This window comes from Melopsittacus undulatus, assembly GCF_012275295.1.
Source record: "Melopsittacus undulatus isolate bMelUnd1 chromosome 20 unlocalized genomic scaffold, bMelUnd1.mat.Z SUPER_20_unloc_1, whole genome shotgun sequence".
Classification (NCBI taxonomy): Eukaryota; Metazoa; Chordata; class Aves; order Psittaciformes; family Psittaculidae; genus Melopsittacus; species Melopsittacus undulatus.
In genome coordinates this window covers 145,981-169,424 of record NW_022993934.1, presented here as the reverse complement: position 1 = coordinate 169,424, position 23,444 = coordinate 145,981, and the positions used below count along the sequence as shown (strand labels likewise).

Here is a 23,444-nt window from a genome sequence, read left to right as displayed (position 1 = left end):
CCAAAACTATAGAATCTAAGAATGAAAATCCCCAGAAACCCAATTAGTCTCCATTTTGACTTTGTCAACATAGCAACTTTGGACTTTCACTATACAACAATTTAATGAGTGTTTTACTTTCCCATGGCAATGCCTGTCAAAAATGCATGCATCTGTGCATACCCTGGTAGCATCCACCTTCCTTCCATAGCCAGCCCCACCCTGTAGTGGTCGTCAGCTAAGAAAACCTCCCATCCCTTTTTAACCTGCCTGACAACCTGGAAAATAGCATGAGATGAAGGTGGGGGGGAAAAAGAGGTAAAAACAAGGCTGTGGCACTAAGAAGCATGAAGAGGGAAGCTGAAAAACATCCTGGAGGAGATGCCAGGTGAGACATCAGGGAATCCGCCACCTTCCCTTTAATAAGTCAGGAATGTGAAGGAGCACCTTCACAGTGTGGCAATTTTGGAGCATGAGCAATGACACAAGGAATGCAAAGCTCCCTGCCTGCAGAAGAAGAGGCCATTCGGAAAGGAAGACAGAAGAATCAATGTACATTGTCCAGGTATGATCTGGGATATTGGGTTGAAACCTCAAGTGATGTAAAATTAGCCTTGCTCCATTAATGGTAATAAAAAGATAACAATAAACTGGGCAAAGAGCTGTAAACAGGAGGGAGCTACAGTGGGGAGCTGTTAGGCTTTAAAACTAGTTCAAAGTGAAGACCACTCTATGTGTCAGGCTACAATAGCAAAGCCAAGAAATATATCCAACTTGGAGAAATATCTGCAGGAGGATGGGAGGGCTATTTCCTCTTGTCTTTCCAAGACACAGCCATTCCCTCCAGCCTCTCCAATGGTTGTGGTTTAACCCTAGCAAGCAACTGAGCACCACCCAGCCACTCACTCCCTCTCTCTGCCCTCCCATCCCTCGCCCTGGTGAAAGCAGGTAAAACCCATAGGTTGAGATAAGAACAGTTTAATAATTAAATTGAGATTAAAAAAATGCAACAATAATAACAGTAATAAAACAATAATATAAATAAAGAAATTAGAGGAATGAAACAAATGAAAACCTCCAAGTTATGTACAATTGCTCACCACCCATTGACCAATGCCCAGCATGCCCCTGAGCAACAATTGGTGCTTTCCAGTCAACACCCCCTACACAGTATTATACTATATATAATACTATATTATATATTCAGTATTTCTATACTGAGCATGATGTTCTCTAATATAGACTATCCCCTTGGATATTTTGGGTCTGCTGTCCTGGCTGTGCTTCCTCCAGTTTTCTTGTTCCCCTTACTGGCAGAGCACAAGAGACTGAAAAGTCCTTGACTTTGCAATATTATTCTCAGTATAAAGCCAAAACACAGCACTGTACCAGGAAGAAAACTACCTCTATCCCAGCCAAAACCAGGCCACCAAGGCATGGTCATTTCCTTCAGCCTCACCATGGCATGGCCGTTTCCTTCAGCCTGGCAAAGGAATGGCCATTTCCTCCAGCCTCACCAAGCATTGGATATGTCCTCCCATCTCTCCACAGCGTGTATGTGTCCTCCAACCTCACCCCGACAGGGTCACGTCCTTCGAACTCGTAGGACATGGACATTTCCTCCACGCTATACAAACCACTAGAGCGCAGCATTCGCACACGCAACCACCTCCTGCAACACTGCAAATCCCAGATGCTGATCCTTGAGAAACAGCCTTCAGATGCCCTCTCATTCCAGGAAAATAGTTTAAATTGGCAGCCCGTGAACTAGTCTAAGCCAATGCCCCTGCAGCCCATCCGCAGCCTCCTGTTCCTGCCTTATTCCAGATGCTCACATGTAGATGTGCTCCTGGGCATTAAGAACACACAGTGAAGCAGCAGTTGGGCATCACATGATGTTTCTCACCCAAGAGTACATCTGTTCAGTGAATCCCTGAGGGGCTCTAAGGTGTGTGCAGGGAGGGGAGGGCAGAGAATAAAGGAAATATGAGAGACTAAGCAGACATTGAACTTTTATTGTATCAGACTTGTAATTAGAAAGCTGCTTACAGGCTGTAGATAATAAAACATAACATATTATTACCCAGCAAGCAGCAAATTCACAGTCTTACTCTTTCAATGATTTAACAGCACTGAAGGCAAAATACTCATCCCATCATGCATTAGAATGAAATGCCCCTGACTTGGACTCTTTCTTGCTTCATTTTAAAAGCGTTTTATTACTTAATGAACTCTTGCTGTTCTGCAATTAGTAGCCACACACCCCTCTTTCTTCTGGTTGCTACCAGGTTCAGTGAAGGTTATTCTGTAGAAAATCTGACTACATGGTCATAATAGCTCTGGTGACTTTAAAGTACTTAAGCTGAGCTGTGAGTTTTAATACAACTTTCTCCTCCCCCAGCACCCATATTCTTTAGCTCCATCCATTACCTGGGCTTCCTATGGAAGAGAAACCTGGGAGCTGAGGTTTGAAGTAAATGCTTGGTCACAGCCACAGTAGCAACAGTGTTAATCCAAAGGCACAAAGATCCCAGCAGCACAGCTCCAGGGGCTGCCAGATCTGATTGTGTGGCCACCAAGGCATCCAGCTGCAGAAGATGAAGTTGTGAAATATATCTAGTGGAGCCTCTACCACACCAGCAATGTGAATGTGGGAAGACAACCTTCTTGCAAGCCAGGGTCTGAGAGAAACATATAGGAAAAAGGGAAATTCAAAGTTTTAGAGGAAATATATTAGATATTAAGAAAACAAATCTTCACTAGAGGGTGGTGAGATACTAGAAGAGGCTGACCAGAGAAGCTGTGGCTGCCCCATCCCTGGCAGTGTTCAAGGCCAGGTTGGATGGGGCTTAGAGCAACCTGCTTTAGTGGAAGATCTCCCTGCCCATGGCAGGGGGTCAGAACTGGGTGAGATTTAAGGTCCCTTCCAACACAAACCTCCCTGAGATTTTGTGAAATAAAAAATTGTGCTTCTCTCCCCTATTCCCCTTTTTAAAAAGACAAACCAAAGAAAAAGCAGCAGCAAAAGTAGGAAGGAAAAGCAGCAGCAAAGGCAAGAAAGAAAAGCAGTAGCCAAAGCAGCACTTTTCTCTTAGAAACACTTCACCTTCATTCACATACCAGTGTTAGAATGAAGCAAACTGTGAGAGCTCAGGATTGTTATGATTTTAATGACTAACTCAGAGCAATGGAAATAAGAACATTCAGGGTAAGTCGCTCTCTTGATCTTGAATATCAAGAACTGCCCCTCCCAAAATATCTTCCTACTGTATATTCATCTGCTTGATGTCCCTGTCATTATTAACTCCCTGTCAGTTGTCTTCTAGCACTCAACTGTGTTAAGATTGGTTTGCAGTTCCAGCACCTCTGAGGACACCAAGGTTGGGTCAGTCTGTTTTGTCAGACACTGCATTCACATAAGGCTGTGTGAGGCTCCTCAAGATCTTCCACACTGCTCTGGGACTTACCCTTCCTTTTTCTCTCCAGGGAGTTTGTTCTATTAGACAGAACATGGTATTAAATCAGATGCTCAGGACATACTAAGCTTTTAAGTTTTCCTCTGTCCATAGCAATCCAGCTAATAGAGCATGTTTGGGATTATAGTGCAAGGCATGTTTGTATAATCTCCAAGTCCTCTGTGCCTGATTCTCTTCTTATACTCACCTTGTGCAACAGTGTGATGCCATCAAAATCACAAGAATGGCATAGGTATAACCAAGATTATCTCCAATGATCTGTGGCATTACACAGATGCAGAAACAGTTGGGGAAGAAACAGTTTAATTCCTAGAGCCTGCATCTCTTGCAATTTAATCTCGATTAATTCTATTTGCAAATAGAGGAGTCTGAAGTTGCCACCACCAATCTCTAATCCCACAGTAAGTCATACTATGGCAAGATTAATTAACAGTATTTAATAGATTCATCAGAATCAAACTTACCCAACCCACCAGTGAAGCAATGAATCAATGGAGACTGTAACAGATCTGGGAGTCAGAAAGGCTCTTATCTACCCCAGCAGCTCTACCTTCCAGAGAGAAGGGCCTGTGCTGTACATGGTGTGCATTTCTTCACAGTTCCAGAACTGCCCAATTTGCAGAAACAGGTGTTTTTTCCTGACCTTTAGGAGACAAAACTTTCCATTCTTAGGTGTTTTCTATTTTAGCAGCAGAAGGCTGTTGTGTTGGCCACTCCTGAAGCTTGTTTTTAATCAGGTATTTTCCAAATGCTCTCTTCTAAAGCCCCACAGCTTCAGACCTACCAGATACAACAACAGAAATAACACAGGCAACAAATGTACAAAAAGATTCAAAATGTGGGGGCTCAACCTCAGGGATTCTCAAGGTCTTTTGGGGCATCTTTAGAAGCATAAAGCAACCATAATCAAATTGCAAGTGGTGTCCTGAGTACCTCCCTGTTGCACCAGACAGCTGCCTGACCACCAGCCTGCTGATACCCCAGCAAGATGGTATTTTGCCCCCTTCAAAGAGGGCATGGAAGCCTAAAATGTGCCACTGAACCCCAGCTCCCAGTTCTCCAGCATCAGCAGCAGTGCAAAAATGAGCATAAATGTAAGGTAACCTCCAGGCTGCTCTACTTTACAATTGCATGTCCAGGTGTATGGGCTAGAAAAGGCTGATGACAGGCTAAACTCCAACAAGTTCATTCCTGAGCTCGAGTCCGCAAATGAAGCAACTGAGAATTAGGCTCTTTGATGTGATGGCTAGCTGGAAAGTGTTCCTGTTGTGCCCGATGGGTTTTCAATGAGGCAATCTGTTGTACTCAAGAAGCACAGTAATTCTGCAGAAGCAGTTAGGAATAAATTTAGGGTAGGGAATTAGAACATTTTCACGAAGCAGTGCAAGAAGACTCTGGAATAGGCTGCCAAATCAGAAAACTGGAATCAAAATATGGAACAAGCTTTAAGAGAGAGGTTGGTGAATTTAGGGAAGAGGTTTTATAACTATGAATGCAGATTTATGGACTTAACCCTGTGATTCAGCCATGTGCGTCTCCTGGGAGTTGTTAAACTAATCCATTGCTATAGGTTTAATAGGAAACCCTCTGGTTCCTGGGAAGCTCAGGTACTGTACTGCAGCAGAACCAAAGAGGGATCGCTCATGAAGTAAAGGCAGGGAAGAAAGTATTAAAGCATGGATATTTCATGTCCAGTACTTGGATACTACAGCATTTGGACGTCCCTATGGGTGACCAGTTTCTCATCTTCTGTAACATGACTTGACCCTTGATCAGTCTCCAGCACTAGGGGAGCAGATGCTTTAGTGACTGGACTCACAGGCAGACAGACCGATACTAGGAAATTCAGTAACAGGTAATTATGTCTTTTGTCTCGTGAGATGAGTTAGTCAAGATATCCACCCTAAAATGATGACAGACACAATAATAAAGAACAAGATGGGGTGTTAACGAAACAGTGTCTAATTAAGCCATCAGGGCGAGCCCTGTGTCTTGTGAGATCCAGTTCAGCAACTTCTCAGTCACACCAAGGCATGAAATCCAGGAGTGCAATAGTTTCCTTAGAGGGTTTTCTCTCTGCACAAAAGTTCAAAGTACGGGATGGAGAAAAATCAGAGTGTTCATACAGACGCGAGGTTAAGGTCAGACTGAACATGGTCAGTTCAGATAGAAAAACAGGTCAGACCTCTGCAGCGGTCTTCACCCCTAAAAACAATGATCCTTCTTTTCATACTGAAGCAATGCAGCTTCAGGACCCTTTGAAATATTGCCACACTCAGTGATAAACCAGATAAAGTTGACAACTACAGACCTCCATTTGGAGCTGCTAGCATAACTGTTGCATATCTCCCAGGGCAACTTAGACTTTGGGGGATGTAATTACCTGAGCAGCATTTACTGATGGGCTGATAGCCAAGCTGTGTGGGAGCTGGAAGAGCATTTTCTCTCTAGGAAGGAGGGGTTGGGGCCAGTATTTTTCTCATCTGTGGTTTTATGCTCCCTGGAATTAGTGGTACAACTTCAGTATTGACTTGGAGCTGAGCTGGGCTCCATCAGGTGAGAGCTGAGGAGCTGCTTAGCTCCACGTTCACTGAAAGGCCACCTTACTCAGTGCACGTTTCTCCCGTAGTTTCCCAAAGTTTCAGTAAGGCAGGTTTCACTGCATATGGCATTGGCTCTAAAAATAGTCTTTGTGCAATTCACATGGAAGGGGAAAGCAATTACACCTCTACTATGGGAAAAACACTCACTCCCTTTCCATGGGCTGACTTCAGAGCCTCTTTGACAATAATTACCATAATTTTTCTGCTGAGGTTGCTGACATGGAGGTGAAGTGACCTCCCTGAGTCTCTCCAGAGCTGGATCCAAACCAGTGGTTAAGTTCAGGATGGCCCCACCTTCTGATTTCCAGACAGGGTTCAGGTCGTCTCCCTTTCAGCTATGGAAAGTGCTTTTCTTTAATGACTTGATGTTGCAAGTTGAGGCTGGGAATTGGACTCTGAAATAGTCCAGAAACCTCACAGCTTGCTTAAATAAAAACAGTGTCTCGACCCAGAGAAACACTGTTTTTACTTAAGCACAGAGACACTTGAACAGTCTGCCTCCACATGCTGCACAAGGACTACGTGCCCTCTTTCTCTTGGGTGCCCTAATTGAAGGGCATAACAAAGGGTAGTGGAGCTCTGACCTGAAGATACGTATTCATGTATGTTGCACAAATACTCAAATACAATGTTTGAGCTGATGAAATGCACAGTCTCCTTTCATACCCAGGTGCTCTGTTGTCTTCAAGCCAACAAGTGCAAGGATTAAAAACCACTTTATTACGAGTCTGAGCTTATTTTATCTTCCTGCTTTGAAGCACTATATTTCAGGATCCTATCTCAGCAGAAGGGCTATTTTGATAACCACAAAGCATAATTCTACCTAGAAAGCAGACAGGCAGGTTCTCCACTGCTGGAAAGTGCTCTAGTCCCTGCCTTCAGCAGAGCTATGACTGCAATTTGTACCAGCAGAGCAGCAGGCATGGCCTGAGTCAGAGTTAGGTCTTGGGCTGGAATATTCCCCTCACTAACAAAGGCTGGTGACTGAAACTAAGCAGCTTCCAGAGCCAAGCAGGGCCCCACCTGCCATGAGGCAAGAAAGGAAGTTGTGAAGTCACACTATAGGAGAAGATGTGGTCTAAAATTCAGGTGTTCTGTACTTCAGTTGCCAAACAATTATTAATAGAGGAAGTTACACCACAGCTAGAAACAGCTTCTTACATTTGCACCCCAGGAATCCCAACTGGTGACAGGTACCAGCTCAGCCTGTTGCAAGGATTGCATCTGCAGTGCGTGCTCTGATAAGAGCTCTGGTAAAATGGTGGAGAGAGGACAAAGATAGTCTCAGGACAGCCAAATATGATGAAATTCACCTCTGTGTAGGACGTGTGGTCTCCATTGCTGAAAATAATCCAACCATCAGAAATGAGGACAGTTTGACTTGCATACTGATGGCTCCCTGAGATCTTTAGGATAATAATCAGTGAGCTATTTCCACTCAATGAACTTGTTTTACAGTGAATAATGCTTAGGGAACAAGCTGTGTATACTACAAGCTCCCTAAACTTCACATGTAGATTGAAATATCTTTTCAAATGCCATTCTGGCACCTAAATGAGACCATTGTCGAAATCCCATTTGGGTGCGATAAATCTTGTATATTATTTAAAAAATCCCTTTTCACATAATACATGGAGATAAACTCAGTTCCCTTTCCTTTCACATGTAGGTGAGTGGGATCTGCATCTTCTGTGCCATGAACAATAACATGCATTCAAAACTATTTGTTCTAAAATGAAAGAAGAATGGAATCTATGAAGATCTTTATGGGGAAATAAATAAAAACAACCCTCATGAGTTTATAGACTCTTAAGAAAGTCACTTTAGAATATTCATTGATGAAAAGCAGGTGAGAGAAGTACAGATTAGCACCCCTATCTTAAACTACAAATACAATCCTAAGAAGCAGGGGAATTAGGTGAAATGACTCATGAATGGTTTGAAGAGGAACCATGCTGACTGACACCACACCAAGATTCCTGATCTCCATGGGGTCTGCAATGAATGTGTTAACCTAAGGGTATGAACTTTATTCACCAAGAAATTTTTTGTTAGATCAGACTAGTCGGAAAGGGGAATAAAACACATTCTGCACCAAAAGGCTTTCTTCAGAGTGCCTACGTGTAAAACAAGTCTGTGGAGGAAATGCACAACGGCAGTTGTGAAAGAATGAGCTCATTACCTAGGAGGACTCATTCCCAGAAGGCAGGGCTTTGAAACCATATAAAAGTTCTCAAATCTCTGTGCTGCACCATCCACTTGACTTCGCACTTCTCCCTGTTGACTGGTTGGGTAAGTCAGAGAATACTGGTACTCTTTTGTGATGTCTATAATTTTACTGCTTGGCTTAATGTAGACAGACTCTATAGAAGTGTTTTATTTGATACCTTTGAATATGCACAAGATACCTTCAAAGACGAGAAACTGTGGGCTTTGGGGTAGGACAACAACTCTTGTAATGATTCTGCAAGGCAAATTCAGATTGTGTGTAAATGTGAGGATAGTTAAGTGGTAAATTAAAACCTTTCTGAAGAAGAGATTAGATAAAATACGTTGGGTTAAGTATAATTGATGCAGGCTTCAGGGAAGGAGAGGGTCTGACTGACTCCTTAAAAGCTCCTTCCAAAACTTTTCTGCAATTCTGCTGTTTATAACAAGACTTCTTTTAAAACTCCAGTTTCATTGAAGAATTGTTTTGTAAAAGATAGATTTGGGAGTATGAGGAGCTGTAGGGAGAAGGGTGAAATTACTCCTAGTGTGGTGTCTCATTCATGTTAACCATATCAAGAACAACATATTAATTTGGCTTGATATCAGATCTTTATAAAGAAAATACTAAGAGATAAGTGGTATTGATTGGGAGGATCTGGGAAGATGCAGAAGAGAGGAATTAATTTGCTTTGAAGATGTATTGAGAGGAGTAAGCAACATGAGGAAGGGAGAATGAACTTGCACACTCTCAGGTGATCTGTGCTGCTGATAGTCCTGCATTGAGGGGACTTAAAAATGCCTCTTCCAAGAAACACTTCTGAGATTTGAAACTTATTTGTGCCCTTCCTCAGCTTGTTTTCAGACAAACAGCAACATGAGCTTTACCAAAGACGCAACAGGAGTCCAGCTGAGCCTGGTGCCTACCTTCAATAGCCCACAAAACAAGGGCAGTTTAATAAATCATTAGGAAAACCCATTTGGCCTGTTGTACGTTACTGGCCTTGGGAGAAGAAATCCCTCTTGATTATTCTGATTCACACAAGCTTCATGTATTATTAGTGGCCATGATAATCCACACACATAGAGAGGCATTACCACTGCTAATTCTTTCCATGACAGCTGAAAGAACTGTGCCACAGGTAACCTCCATCCATTATATCATAGATGAAGTCAGAGTGAAACCAGAGTAAGAGGAGGAGTTGGCCTATTGTTACTGCAAAGATTCTTTATACTACAGAAAGCTATTCAGCTTACTGGTGAGGTCCACCTTGAGGTCTTAGCACCTCAGGTCTCTAATTCCAAGTAAAATCTGAAAACCATTTTAAAAGGGGCCAAAGCAAAGGAAGCATTTCAGTTTTGCCAATGTGAAATATTCTGTTTGGCCCAGGTTAGTATTTTTCTGCTCTTTGATAGACCAAACCTTTTTAAATGCCTGTCTTCAGCATCCATTTTATCATTATGACTTTCTGAAACCACTATCAAAATCAGCAGATCTGTTATTTGCCAGCATCTCTCATTAATTCCTCAGGAAAGAAATCAAAGAGAGTTAACACTTTGGGAAGTGTGAAGGAATAGAAGAAAGAGCTCTGAAGTGTAAATCCGCTCCAAGGCAAAAGGAGTAGTTCTACGGCAGTTAGACCTGATAGGGCTTTCCCACATTGCAGAACAGAAAGGAGGGATAAGATGAAACAGTCAGAACAGGAGTTGAAAAGCAGGATAGAAAAGAGAGCAAATCATTATTCTTTCTGATCAAACCTGCCTTGGGAAACCAAAAGCAAACTAAGAGAACTTTATGCTTGCAACTGATTCAATTTTTCTTATAATTCTTCCACCCTTATCACAATGCAGTTCATTTTGCAGATGCAATAACACTCTGATATTTCTTTCAGATAATCTTATTTTCTGCAAAGATGTCTTTGAATCAAATGCAAATCAAGCAGGAAATCCTGCTCCCACCTGGCCTGAGCAAGACAATTCCAAAGCACAACCAAGACTCTGTGCCATGCACTGATCCAGTCCCACATCCACAGCAAGAGCCTGAAGTCCAAGTCCCAGCTCCTTGCCCAGAGCCAGTTCCAGTAGAAGTGATACCAGAAAAAGTAGTGCCATTGCCAGCACCAGTGGTGGAACCAGGCAAGGGAGAAACACCAGTGACCGTAATACCCAAGAGTCCACTCCATGAGCAACAGCAACAGCAATGCAAGCTACCACCAACTTTCCCACCTGTATTGCACCCTGAGCCTGTTCCACACCCTGAAGAGAAATCAGAGTGCAAAGAGTTACCTGTGCCAGCCCCCGTTTCTGGCTGTAAACCAACTCCACATGTGCCGGAGAAGCAGGGGTGCAAGGAGACCCCTGTGCCAGTTCCTGTTTCACACCCTGAACCTGCATCATGTCATCAGGAGAAGCACGAATGCAAGGAGATCCCAGTGCCAATCCCTGCTCCATGCCCTGAATCTGCACCACATCCTCAGGAGAAGCAGGAGCACAAGGAGATCCCTGTGCCCACCCCACACCCTCCAGAGAAACAGGAGCACAGGAGCACCCCTGAGCCAATCCCTGCTCCCTGCCCTGAACCCACACCATGTGCTCAAGAAAAGCAACAGCACAAGGAGATCCCAGTGCCAATCCCTGTTCCACAGCCTGAACCTGCACCATGTCATCAGGAGAAGCAGGAACGCAAGGAGACCCCAGTACCAATCCCTGCTCCATGCCCTGAACCTGCACCACATCCCAAGGAGAAGCAAGAGTGCAAGGAGATCCCTGTGCCCACCCCACACCCTCCAGAGGAGCAGGAGCACAAGGAGACTCCTGTGCCAATCCCTGCTCCCTGCCCTGAGTCAGGGAAGTCATCCCATCCAGAGAAGTATCCTCCCATTGAGCAGCAGCAGGTGAAGCAGCCCAACCAGTGGCCACCCATGCAGAAGTAATTCGCACCTGACAAGGGCAGCCCTGAAGAGAGGAGATTGCAAACCCAATCCTCCTCTCCCCACGTCTCACTACCAGAGGTCATTTTCCGACACCCTTTTATTCACTGCAGAATTTCTATTAAGAAACACAGCTTCCAACTCCCCCCTCCCAGCTAACACTAGTGTTATCCCATACTAACAGCCATAAGCTAACTGACATGTCGGGACTGGCAATAGATAAGGCTTCAAGTGGTGTCGCAGGCATGTGCGTTCAGCTTTTCAGCTGCCTGAATTTCTGCCCTCTCCCAGTCATCCCTCTGGCATTTAAAGGCCCAGAAAGAGACCAAAGAGCATGACGGCACGCATGAGTCGGGGTTTATTAAGCTGAACAATAAACTTAACCCAAATGTAGTTAGGGACCTAGAGCTCATGCCTTCCTCCCCAGGCTCCCCATACACAAATGTCAACTCCCACCTTCCAGCTAGGGGTTTTGCCTATTAATAATAGAATTGGAGGTCTGTGTAGAACCTGCTGCTAAGAGGTTCTGATAAATGGCAATGAGATTTCTGAATCACAAATCCATAGTGCTGAATATTTTATGTAATAAAAAAAGTAACACTGGGCTAGAGAAAATACTTTACAAAAGACCCATCACCTCTTCATTATCTGCTTAGCTAAACTATTTGTAATCAGTGCCTTCCTCAGAGAGCTCACCTTGCATTATCCAGGATGTGTAAATGAACAGCTTAAGATGAGATTATTTATGGAAAACATAGATAATAAAATCCAATCCAGACATGTTTTTAAATAGATTAACTTCAGGCGTGGCTTTCATCTGTTACACAGGATTAAGGAGGAAGCATAGAGTGCTGCCTCAATTACACCCTGGAATATGTTTCATGACACAGGGTTGTTGTGTATGTATTTGGTACTTACCTCTAATTATTTTAGGCTGATATTGTATCCAGGATTAATTTCACTGTGAAAATCAACAATAAAAATTACTTTGAATACCAAGTTGCAGAGATTCTTAATTACTTCTGCTTCAAAAGATGAAAAGAAGCCTCAGTTTGGAACAGTCAGAAAACTTTTAGGCTCAAACCTGGGTGAATCAAGACTCAGAAATCTTGGTGATTGTAGGGGACCCTGAGTCTGCTGCTCCTCTCCATGCACCAGGACAACCTGCAAGAGTTCCTGCATTGTGTCAGTCTATTGGGCTGGCTGATAGCACTGTTCACTCAGCAAGACACCACGTCTCAGAGCACAGCACATGACATCACCTCACATCGAGCTGTCCCCACTTTCAGTCTGCCCAATTCAAACATATTCCCAGCCACTATGTGACCTTCAGAAGACATAAGGCAGGGTGCAAGCACAAGCAAAGGAGGTTTTCCCACACTTCAGATGAGCCAGGAGTGATGCAATCCCATTAGTTTGGCCCTGTACCTGTTAGATGAGTGTTAGACACATCCAATCTCATTGTCTGATCACAGAATCTCACTGAGTCACACAGCTGCTGGTTAGCAGAGCAAGCTTATGTCTGTCTGCCCGATATACTATCACTCAACAGTGTCTGTACTTAGTTTTCCTCCTCCGCCATACAGCTGACTGGAAATCAATTAGCTGAGCCAGTATGTCCTGCTGAGAAGCTGAAACATTCTAAATCCTCCTTCTTTTAAAATAAAAGCTATTCATTCTGAGCAGGCAAAAGCTTCCTTTCAATGTTAAAAACTTCTACACTCTTTTCCTCTCAGCAGTTAGAGTATAGTTGAGACTCTAAATCCACAGGTAAATGTTTTGATAGACCTACAAGAGCATACTTCAGAACATTATACAAGAATTCTTACACTAGGATGCTGGAGAGGGGCTCTGCATCAGTGACTGTAGTGATAGCACAAGGGGTAACAGGTTCAAACGTAAACAGAGGAAGTTCAGGAAGCAGCTCTGCAGAAAAGGGCCCTGTATCTAAACAGACATGTTGAATGTTAATGTTTAAAGGTAACTCTTTGGCGAATAAAGAAAAGTAAAAGAAAATGATGACACAAGTAAAGTGAAAAAGAAAATCAGGAAGTAAATAATGAGGTCACTTATAATTTTATTGCAGCATAACCAAATAAAGATGAGAAGAAAATAGCCCCACAACATTTATTCTTTATATTAAAGGATGAATAAATCCAACTTAATGAATTGCATCGCTTTGAAAAGTAATTTCTGCCTGCAAACAGAAGAGGTGTGCTGACAATTTTTAGCTATTCTGGCAGAGCCACAAGAAAGGAAAGCCTGGAAATAAGTATTTGTATCTTCCATGGCACTTTGTAGCCACTGCTGTTAATGTTACTTCTGCTTTGGGCACTGCTGCTGCTGCTGCTGCTGCTGTGGGATGCTCTTCACAGGACACTTGGCTTGCCCTTTTGGGGCCTGGGATTGCTCCACACACTTTGGAGGACACTTTTCCTGGCATTTTGAAGGTATTTGCAGCTGCTGTTTCTGCTGGTGGGAAGACATCTTTGCTAAACCTGGAAGAAAACCAAGATGCCATTTCAATTACTTTAAGCCCTACACACTTCTTGTTTCTGGATATTAATTTCAGTCAGTTCTTTAGCTTTGAAATAAAAGCAACAGTGAAGAGTCTATATAAGTTAATAAAGGCAAAACCACACAACTGACCCCCAATCCCACCCTTGGAAATCCTTGAGGAGGATGCTTGTTCAAACCAAATTCCTGTTGGTGACTCCAGTCTGCTGTAGCTGCCACACAGTTTTTTTCCTGTGCTCCTGTTACAATTAGTCTCTATGGAGATCAGCCACTCTTCTGTGGCATAACTGTACATAAGCATAAATGAGTAAGAGGCAAGCACCCTCTTAACAAAGGTGTGACCCAAACAGGTAAATGGCTACAGATGTGGAGGGAAGAGAAACAATGACAGGGGTTTTCCTTCTTTCCCTTCGCTCACTGCTTTCTTAACACTTCAACTGTGACAAGCTAGAAAGTAATGCAAATTTTGATGAAAGCATGCTTAGTTCAAGGAGAACCTCAGAGCAATATTTAAAGCTAGTCAAAGAGAAGCAGAAAGCTAGTGACATTTAAGTATTGCAAAAGGTTTTGAAAGAGAATAACAATTTGACAACAATCCCTTTCAGCAACGCCTTGTTTCTGCTTAGTTTATTGAGCATCTCAGGGCAGAAGCCCTGTCTTGGACCATTCAATGCCAGGGAAGTGTCCTCCTGCTCAGTGGTGATATGTTCTTATACAAAGAAGTGAAACTCAGAGCCCAGGAGATCCAGGAGACTGCAGTGATCAGCCCATGGCTGCTTGACGGATACAAAAAAAGCTGGTGGCAGATGTCATCCTTCAGTAGCTGATACTCAATACACAATGGTTATCCACAAGCATTCTTATCAGTTGGGAAAAAAGAATTATGAGGGTTGACAAGGGTTTCCTGATCTAAACAGTCAGCAAGCCGTTGTCTAGAGCCTCAGAAAGTCTCAGGATAACATAATAGAGTTTTCACCTGTATGGAGCTGAAATTGTCAGGCAGAGGAACTGAAACAGTTACTAGACAAACAAAATAAAGAGAAATCAACCCATCTCCTGAGGACAGGTCATCATAAACCCCCACTTCTATAGCTAAATGTGCATAGGACTCACCTGATGTCTCCTGCTGTTAGAAGACGAGAAGAAGAAGGCACTCAAGTTAACAAGCCTCCCAAATAGGAGGCTTTTATATGCTTCCAAAAGTCAGCCCCAGGAGCTGATGACAACAGATTAACTTGATGACCAGAATCTTTCACAACCAGAACTTGCTCCACTGACACCTCCATACACCTGGACTTCAGTCAAGGTCTGTGAGAGATGTTTCCTCTTTCAGGTGCGGGGGATTTGTTGTTTTTAATGTAAGGCACACCCAATCTGGTAATAACTGGCTAATTTATTAATAATTAATCTTCTCTCAACCCTGGGCGAAGATCCCACAAACAAAAACAAATTTGGGAGACGTTTCCGTGTTTGGCAGTCTGGGGTTCTGGGTTTTGCTCCCATCCGCCTCTATTTTCCTTCCTGAAAAGGGGAGTGAAACACTTGATATTGCCAAGAAATTAAAAAGCTTTCCCCTTATTTTTTATTTTGCATTTCTGTAGCTTTTCACTGAAGCAACTAGAACTTCTTTTTTAGAAACACTGTGGCTTGCTGAAGTTGTGTCTCTGGGGGTGGATCTGTGTTTCAGAAACATGTTGATCCCCTTGAAACTTCCAAGGAAGGAACAGAATGTTTCAACTGAAATGCTGTCTATAGTTCTAATGGAAAAAGTAGTTCAAGCCTCTCTTGACTATTCATCAATACTATGCCCTGTAGGGTCATATTCAACCCAATGAATTACAGCCCAGTTTCCATTACATAAGTGAGATACTTGGAGAGATGACGGACGTGGCTTCCACTGGGTGTAGGAGAGCAGAAGGTGTTAATGGAAACAAGATCATCCCATATCTTAACATCCCTCACCCACACCTGATTTACCAGGGGTCTTAATGACCCCAAGATTGACATGGGCCAAGTGTCACTAATTTGTTGTAAATACACAGGGGAATCTCAGGAATGCACAGAACTAACCACAGGTGCATAGGAGAACCATGTGTCAAGGCTTTTGCAACAGGTTTCCCACAGGCACAGGAAGCATGATGAGCATAAACCAACAGGTCTCTTCTGCCACTTCCGCTGGGGTTTTCAGCACCATGTGCTCCTGTCTGTGATTACTGTGGCTGGTGCAATGCTCACAGCAGAGGGAGAAAGAAGAAAAACCTTAAATGACTAACGCAGCTGATAGAGCTGGATGAAGATGCTCGGAATTCTGTCATAGATGACTAACTGATGGGACGGATCTCATTAGTAGTCGCATGTGACTTCCTGACTAAGACATTTTCCATGCCTGAAAGTGGACACTGACACTACACATGTGGCAGCAGCAAGCAGTTATTAGGGAGGCAGTGTTCACTGCTGAATCCCCAATGGTTTGCATTCAGAAGTAGGAATTAAATGTGCACATTCCTAGTCTTCACATCCATTTTTGTGCTGTTGAATATATGGTCCACCTCCCCTTCTTTTGTCTATCTGAACCAAAAGGTGTGTTCAGGTGTTAAATGTTTGCTTTACTGAGTCATGTTTTTCTTACCATTATTCCTCTTTGATGGTGTCACCTTTTGGTGTTGACAGAAATAACACAGTAAGAAATCTACTGTAGAAATCTCTGCACCTGCACATAAGGTTTCATTAAAAGCTGATTTGGTAACAGTGTTTACACACTGCTAAATATAACCTTTTTCTTTTCTAGATTAGATATTCTCCACCCTTGCTATAATGATACGGTATGCAGATAGCAATTCTCTGCATCCCAGACATGGAAATTGTGTGGCCATCACAGAGACAGAGGTAAGCAAGTCACATGCACAGTCAGGGAGACAATGAGAGCATTATCTCTGAAACTCAGCATTTAGATGGGTCTAATGTCCCCCCAGACAATGGGCTTCCTTCTGTTTCAGAATTATTACTCCAAATAAAGAAGATGCATTTATAAGTGAATTAAAATATTGCTGCACCTGCCAGGCATTAATGAACTGAATTAATGAACCAGAACGTCAACCAAGTCACGGATGTGACTTCTCCTCGTTGCAGATGGTGGACAGATAGGGAACAAGAGAGAGACCTGCCCAAAGCCATACACAGTATCTGCAGCAAACCTGGGATAAAACCTGCAATTTTGCAAGGCTCAGACCTGTTCCTGAACCACAGAAAGATTCATTTCCTGAAGCCAGATCCCCTACTCTCTATATTCAGTCAATGAGGAAGAATTAATCAAAAATACCACTTTCATTTCCATCAGAGTGCTTTTAAGAAATAATTCAAATCCCAGCAAGCACATTTCAATTCCTCCTTTCTTGGATTTGTGGATTTCTTCCACTTAAATATACCTTTTAACAGTGTCTAATATTTTCCTCCAAAATCCAGAGATATAAAGATCAAAATGTAATCATTAATAAAGGTGAAAATTAAATTTCTATCATTAATTTCACGTGGGGCAGAACTCTTCTGGTTTTGTATCTGTCAGAAAAGTATTGACCAGATGATGTTTTGCTTACAGTATTAAAAGACATTGCTCCACATTATAATGCATGCTTTCCCTATTTACAGCACTGCATTGCAGGTACAAATTGTCCACAGCCATAGCAGATTTTAAAATGAAAACTAAAGGAAGATGTTCTTAGGTCCAATGACACTGAAACGAGGCGATGAAAGAAAGACAGAAGACGCATGATGCCATCAATGGTCAATTTTTATTGCTGCACATAGACAAAAGGACAAAGATTAAAAGACAAACTGAAAAATAAAGAACTGAAGGGGGAGCATCTTCCAACATCAACTGTTTATAGAACAGACATTGCTAAATAACTTCCCAAGATGCCCAGCAGTATAATTATTGGCCAACTGCAGTTACCAATAAAAAGGGTGCTGAGAGAGCAGTAGCAGAAGTATCATAGCAAGCGAAGACACAGGGTGGAAACATTCAGACAAAAGTTTTCCAAGACAAAGAGAGTATGGGGTTAGCAGATCAGAAGTCTCAGTATGTTGCAGATGGGTCTGTAACGTGGTTTTCGTTCCATGGATGCTTGTGAGCCTATGGATATTGCAATGCACTGAAGCTCCAGGGCCACGTGCTAGGCTCATGTATTAAGGTGATCAGCATGGGCGAGAGCAGACAGTGCTACATGGCTCCAGGCACACCGTCTCACATGAATCAACACACTTGGTGGTACACACCTCCACGCATGGGGGTGGGCAGGGCTCCACACACGTGGTGCAGCACTGGGTGGCACAAGGCTCCACACACTGAGTGGTGCACTGAGTGGCACATGGCTTTACACAGACATCAATGCACTTAGGGGGGCAGACCTCCACACACTGGGTGCTGCAGGTGGTGGCGCACTGGATGGGACATGGCTCCACGCACTGGGTGCTGCAGGTGGTGGTGCACTGGCTGGCACAAGGCTCCACACACTGGGTGCTGCAGGTGGTGGCGCACTGGATGGGACATGGCTCCACGCACTGGGTGGTGCAGGATGTGGTGCACTGGGTGGCACAGGGCGTTGTGCAGACCTCCACACATGGAGTGGAACATGGCTTCACACAGATGTTGTCACAGGGCTCCACACACACCGGCTTGCAGGGCTCCACACACTTGGCGCATTTCTGCATACAAATGGGAGGGGGCAGGCAGGGCTGTTTGCACTGCTCGTAGTAAGACATACTTCTGAGGTGCTGGTAAAGCTAAAGACAAAGAAAAGAGATACAAAATTAGGGTATTCATCCTTTCTCCTTGAGCCACAATTCACAATCTGAACTCTTGCAACATACATAAAAGTTAGCTGTTGGACTAAGAGCTCTCAGGAAAAATTACATATCTGAGTGATTCCTGGATTCAGACATATGCAACTACAACTGCCACATTATTCCTTCTTTTCTGGGGAACCTGCAAGCACCACTCTTAGGAAGACTACAGCCATAAACCCTGAATTTTATATAAGTGCCCACAGTTAAACTTTGCAGAAGCCATAACATGAAAATAGTTCATGTCTTTATTTTCTTAGTTATATCAACAGACATTCCCAGGCCCAACTTTTTCATCTTCAATTCCTCAAAGAGCACATCTCACTTGGTGTAGGTATTGAGCTGCTAATGCCCAAAGATAAAGACCAAAGATCAAAAATTCAGGCACTACCCCAAATCCTCCAGCTGTATATCATTGGAGTACATCATTGTACTATCGTCATGGGATATCATCATGGCACATCACTGGAGTTGTATCAATATTAATGGGCTCATCCTTTCACAAGAAAAGTGTGAGCCCAGAGCTTACAGCTCCTGTTTCCAATTCATTTCCTCATCTTGACTTGTCCCAAATGGCTTCTGCAACTTTGCCCTCAGGTATTCTGCAGCTTCCTTCTTCCAGATAATGCTTCTTCCTACTCATCTCTTTGAAGTCCCAAAACTACTTTGCAGCATCTACTTATCTAATTTACAGTCTTAAAGCCATATGAAAAAATTAACGAAGACAGAATAAGTAGGAAGATGAGAAACAGTCACAGTTTCTGAGGAGGTGATAGGACATTTGCAAGATATTTAAGCAATAGCCAAACATTCTCTCCCGGGATAAATCCTGGGACTGAAACACCAGAAGCAAAGCTCTCCTGTGATCAGTAATATATTCTCTTGACCAGAACAATCAAGTAACGCAGCTATTGCATTATTCCCTGATAAATACAAGAAAGACTTACCAGTCCACCAGTGCAGGTGAGTGAGTGAGAAATCAAACAAACTGCTGTGAGCATCAAAATGCTAACCTTTTTATATGGCTTGCATGGCGTCATCTCCGGAAACAAGGGAGCCCAGGGGTATGGACACCTGACCACTAACTACCTCAACAGGCTCCACCTATACATGCTTTACATATTTGTTTGCATCCTAATTTTTGATGGAAACCCTCTTCCAGGAAAAGCGTATGATCTTGAGTAAATTCTGCTTCTACCTAAACCCTGTGTCATGTGGTTCTAAACGAGAATGATAGTGTAATTAAATCAAGTGCTGGATTGATTGCTCTTCAGAAAAGATTTAATATGCTTGGATATTTTCATCTCCTTATTTCCATAAATTTCTGGATGATACCTTAGGTTGTTTTCAATGCAGTATGAATAGAAAGCTATTATTAGGGAAGATGGACAATAGATCTGATTTACTATGAGAAATATCATGTCCTAATTCTTATGGTAAGGAGCAGCTAATCCTACAGTGGCCCTCAGTGCTCCCACAGACTGTTGAAGTATCTGTTTCTCTAATAATTTTTTAATCATTAAATGCACCCAACCCATTCCTCTCCACACTCTATTAAAAACGTGCATGCTTGGCAATGTCAATGCGGACACAACTCTGGTTACTTTGAGGACCTCTTCAAGCCATTCAGGGCAAAGTAAAGGGGCATTCATTTTAAAGGCTTTTTTTCACTGCCAGAGCAGTGTAAAGAGCTTCAGTTTAAGTGGCATTCAGGCCCAGGACTTGAGTTAGCATATTGAAGCCTTTTGCTATTCAGCTCTGCAGCACAGAAAACACCCGTGAATACATCAAATAGACCCTGTAGATTTTAAAACAAACCAAGAGCAACTAGGTCAGATTTAGGTGTGTAATATTTTACTAGATTGATCTCTTTCCGTATTTTCCTCCTAGAGCTGATCCTGATGAATGATGTTGAGCAAGCAATTGTCCTCCAGCACTTTTAGGTCTACCCACATCAGCATCCTCCATCACTTATCTTGCTGATGAGTTTCTCATAGTCTGGTTTGTACGGTTCTTCATGCTTTCCTAGGGCTCCAGACTCACCTCTAAAACCTAGGTGAGGACCGGTCCTACGTCTCCCTTTCCATAATGGGTTATTTTATAACCTATTGTTATCTTTGATTAGCAAGAAATTGTAACAACTTCTGAGAGAAATAGACATTTTAGGGGATATAAATTGATCTGCTTTTGTAATATGTGGGGACATGAGAGGGCTGGATTATTATTCTTAATTGACACTTATATGTGGATCTCTATTATATTTATGAGCAATTTAGTCATTTGACTAGTCACCTTAACTGCAGTGAGTCAGGACATCACAGCAACATCCTTTCCTGTCCATCTGCCTTTGGCAAAAGACCTGAAGTGATTTTCCACATCTGACACTTCTGGGATCTATTCAATTAAATGGCATGTGTTAAGGTCTCTGGCAGAACCACAGGCTGGTATGAAGGGTTATGCTTTGATGAAAACATTGCAAAAGCTGAAACTTGAGGAGGTTCCTGGAGCCCGGGAAGAGACAAACTCCCCTACCTAGAGGTCTGTGTGGTGCTGCAGAAGAGGAACCCACTGACCATTGTATTCTGGTACTCAGGACAATATATCTGAAAAACTCAGTAAAGAGCATGGTCAACACTTCTGGATCCAAATAATCAGGCAGACTTCATATTTCACTGCAAAGAGCTACGAAAGATGGAGGCACATCAAGACTAAAGATGTCTTCCTACAGCTATAAAAATCTTCCCTGCAGACATGAAACACTGAATAATTATGCAGATGTGAGTGTTAACATAAATACAAAACTTCAGGATGTACAGATATCATGATTTTTGATAGAAACATCTTAAACTGACATACTTCCCAGTGCAGCTGTTTAGATGTGCTCAATTTTAGGCTGTTCAGGCGGTTTTCTAGTAAGAAAAATAGTCCCATATTATCAACCACAGAAGACTTTTCTTTTAAAAATATCATACTTCTGTATTTATTGCTTTACCTATAAACCTCCTAAATAAACTTTACATTTTTTTCACAGAAATCAAGAATTCTTCCCAGATTCGCAGCATGGTAAGACCTTCCCAGCCCACTCTCCTGCATGTTGTTGCATTTAAATCTTAAAGCCTGGAGCTGTGTTACAACAGACTTTCACTTCTCATCATTCCCTACTACAGCTAGGGGAAGGTGTGAGGGTGTGATCCAGCTCTGAGGGCAGGTTCCAAGTGGGACAGGTCTCCAGGCTGCTGGTCCATCCCTTGCCTTTGGAAACATTTGCATAGCTGAGATGCCAGGAGCCTGAACATAGAATGCAATTAGCCTCCCATGAAAACAAGTGGCTTGACTAGTCCATACCCTAGGGACTATTTGATTGAGTAATAAGATCATTACTTTGGGAGCTGAGAGGAACCCAAATACTGCATTATCCACCTGTTTTCCTGTTTATTTGGAAGGTGAGTTCTCCATCAAGAATGATAAGTGAGCATCTGAACCCAGTTAATCTGAAAAAGAGGAATTAGCTATGAAAATAACTTATCAGTTTTATCCGTTTCCTTTTAATTATTGCAGATATTTGCTTGTATTTTCAAATAGTTTAGAATGGGAATCTTAGTGTTTCTTAGATTTTTTTTAGATGACTGAATAAAACTGTGTCCTGATCTCTGAGGAATACCTTTTAGAGCTCAGAGCACATTGTCTGACAGAACAAGGAGTGTACGTCTGTGACATTTGCTTATGCTGAAGAGCAATTTTCTATCTCCCTTTTACAACAGTCCTGTGTCCAAGGAGGAAAGCTCTCTCTTTCTCTCCCTACCACACAAGCTTGTGATTTGTGTGAGGCCGGGTCTCCCCAAGCCATGTGCAAATTCATGGCCATCGGGTACATTTATAATGAGACACTAATGTTCAGATTCCTTTATGAGAAGAAGTGAGAAAGTGATAATTGCAGATTAGTCACCAGAAAGGTGCCCTAGGGCATCTTGAAAGAAGAAGCCAGTGCATGTTAGCAGAGAGAGCTGTCGGAGCTCATATTGGCTCCTTCAGCAGCTGGTCTGGCTTCCTCAACAGTCTGCCTCCCCATCTCTCCTGGTTTCAGCAGCTGCTGCTCATTCAAAACCTACTCTGCACCAGGTCTGCTCTGGACCTGCAGAGCACTGCAGTTGGCAGGCATGACTGGATGACTTTCAGTCCCTAAGGATTTTACTTACTTCCTACAAGCAATTTGCAAACAAATAAGATGCTAAGGAAGAAAAACTGGGATCCTGTAAGCAAATGTTCATGGAGGTTTGATATAGTTCTCCAAGATGCCTTGTTAACACTACTGAAACTGTAACAGAATTCCGTAGTGAGTGATTCAGCTCTGTAAGCAGATTCCAAGTAGGGCAGGTCTCCATACTGACGGTCCATTCCTTCCCTTTGGAAACCTTTGCATAGCTGAGATGCCAGGAGGCTGAATGGAGAAATCTATGAGCCTCCAATGAAAACAAGGAGCTTGGCTACTCCATGCCCCAGGGACTAATTGATGGAGTTGTGAGATCGTTACTTTTGGGGATGGAAGGAACCAAAATACGGCACTAGCCACCTCTTTATTCCTGAACGTGAGTTCTTCATGAAGAATGAAGCTTCTAGGAAGCACTTTGGGAAATGCTTTTCGCATTCCAAGTCCTTTCAACAGCATGGCAGAGCAGAGCTTCCTCGTGCCATAGAGCACCCGCTCTCCCAGCAGTCATCTGGAATATCCCACATGAGTCCCAGATCTCTCCCAAGGCTATTGCCCTACACCTTCCCCGAAGTTTGATCAGAAGCTACCACCTCACAGACAGCAGGGGTTCAGGAAGATATTCAAAGAGAAAGGGTGAGTCTGCGGGAACGCTACAGTGAAGGAAACACTTGCAGACAGCTGA

The 23,444-nt window shown here is 43.0% G+C and overlaps 2 protein-coding genes and 1 long non-coding RNA gene across 3 annotated transcripts; 1 reads left to right on the top strand and 2 right to left on the bottom strand.

Annotated features, from left to right (window-relative positions):
- Positions 1–8,231: 8,231 nt before the first annotated feature.
- On the top strand, positions 8,232–12,195 carry LOC106023611 (vegetative cell wall protein gp1-like). Its single transcript, XM_013130625.3, has 2 exons — positions 8,232–8,350; positions 10,159–12,195. The coding sequence occupies exon 2, from the start codon at positions 10,180–10,182 to the stop codon at positions 11,197–11,199; it is 1,020 nt and encodes a 339-aa protein (XP_012986079.1). The 5' UTR covers positions 8,232–8,350; positions 10,159–10,179; the 3' UTR covers positions 11,200–12,195.
- A 1,060-nt stretch (positions 12,196–13,255) lies between these two features.
- Positions 13,256–14,987, bottom strand: LOC115947552 (uncharacterized). The gene is made up of 2 exons (XR_004081461.2): positions 14,827–14,987; positions 13,256–13,694 (listed from the first exon to the last, which is right to left on the bottom strand). It is a non-coding gene; the product is annotated as an uncharacterized lncRNA (long non-coding RNA).
- A 2,495-nt stretch (positions 14,988–17,482) lies between these two features.
- On the bottom strand, positions 17,483–19,623 carry LOC101871423 (keratin-associated protein 9-1-like). The gene is made up of 2 exons (XM_005141056.3): positions 19,500–19,623; positions 17,483–18,492 (listed from the first exon to the last, which is right to left on the bottom strand). The coding sequence occupies exons 1-2, from the start codon at positions 19,590–19,592 to the stop codon at positions 17,905–17,907; spliced, it is 681 nt and encodes a 226-aa protein (XP_005141113.3). The 5' UTR covers positions 19,593–19,623; the 3' UTR covers positions 17,483–17,904.
- Positions 19,624–23,444: the final 3,821 nt, after the last annotated feature.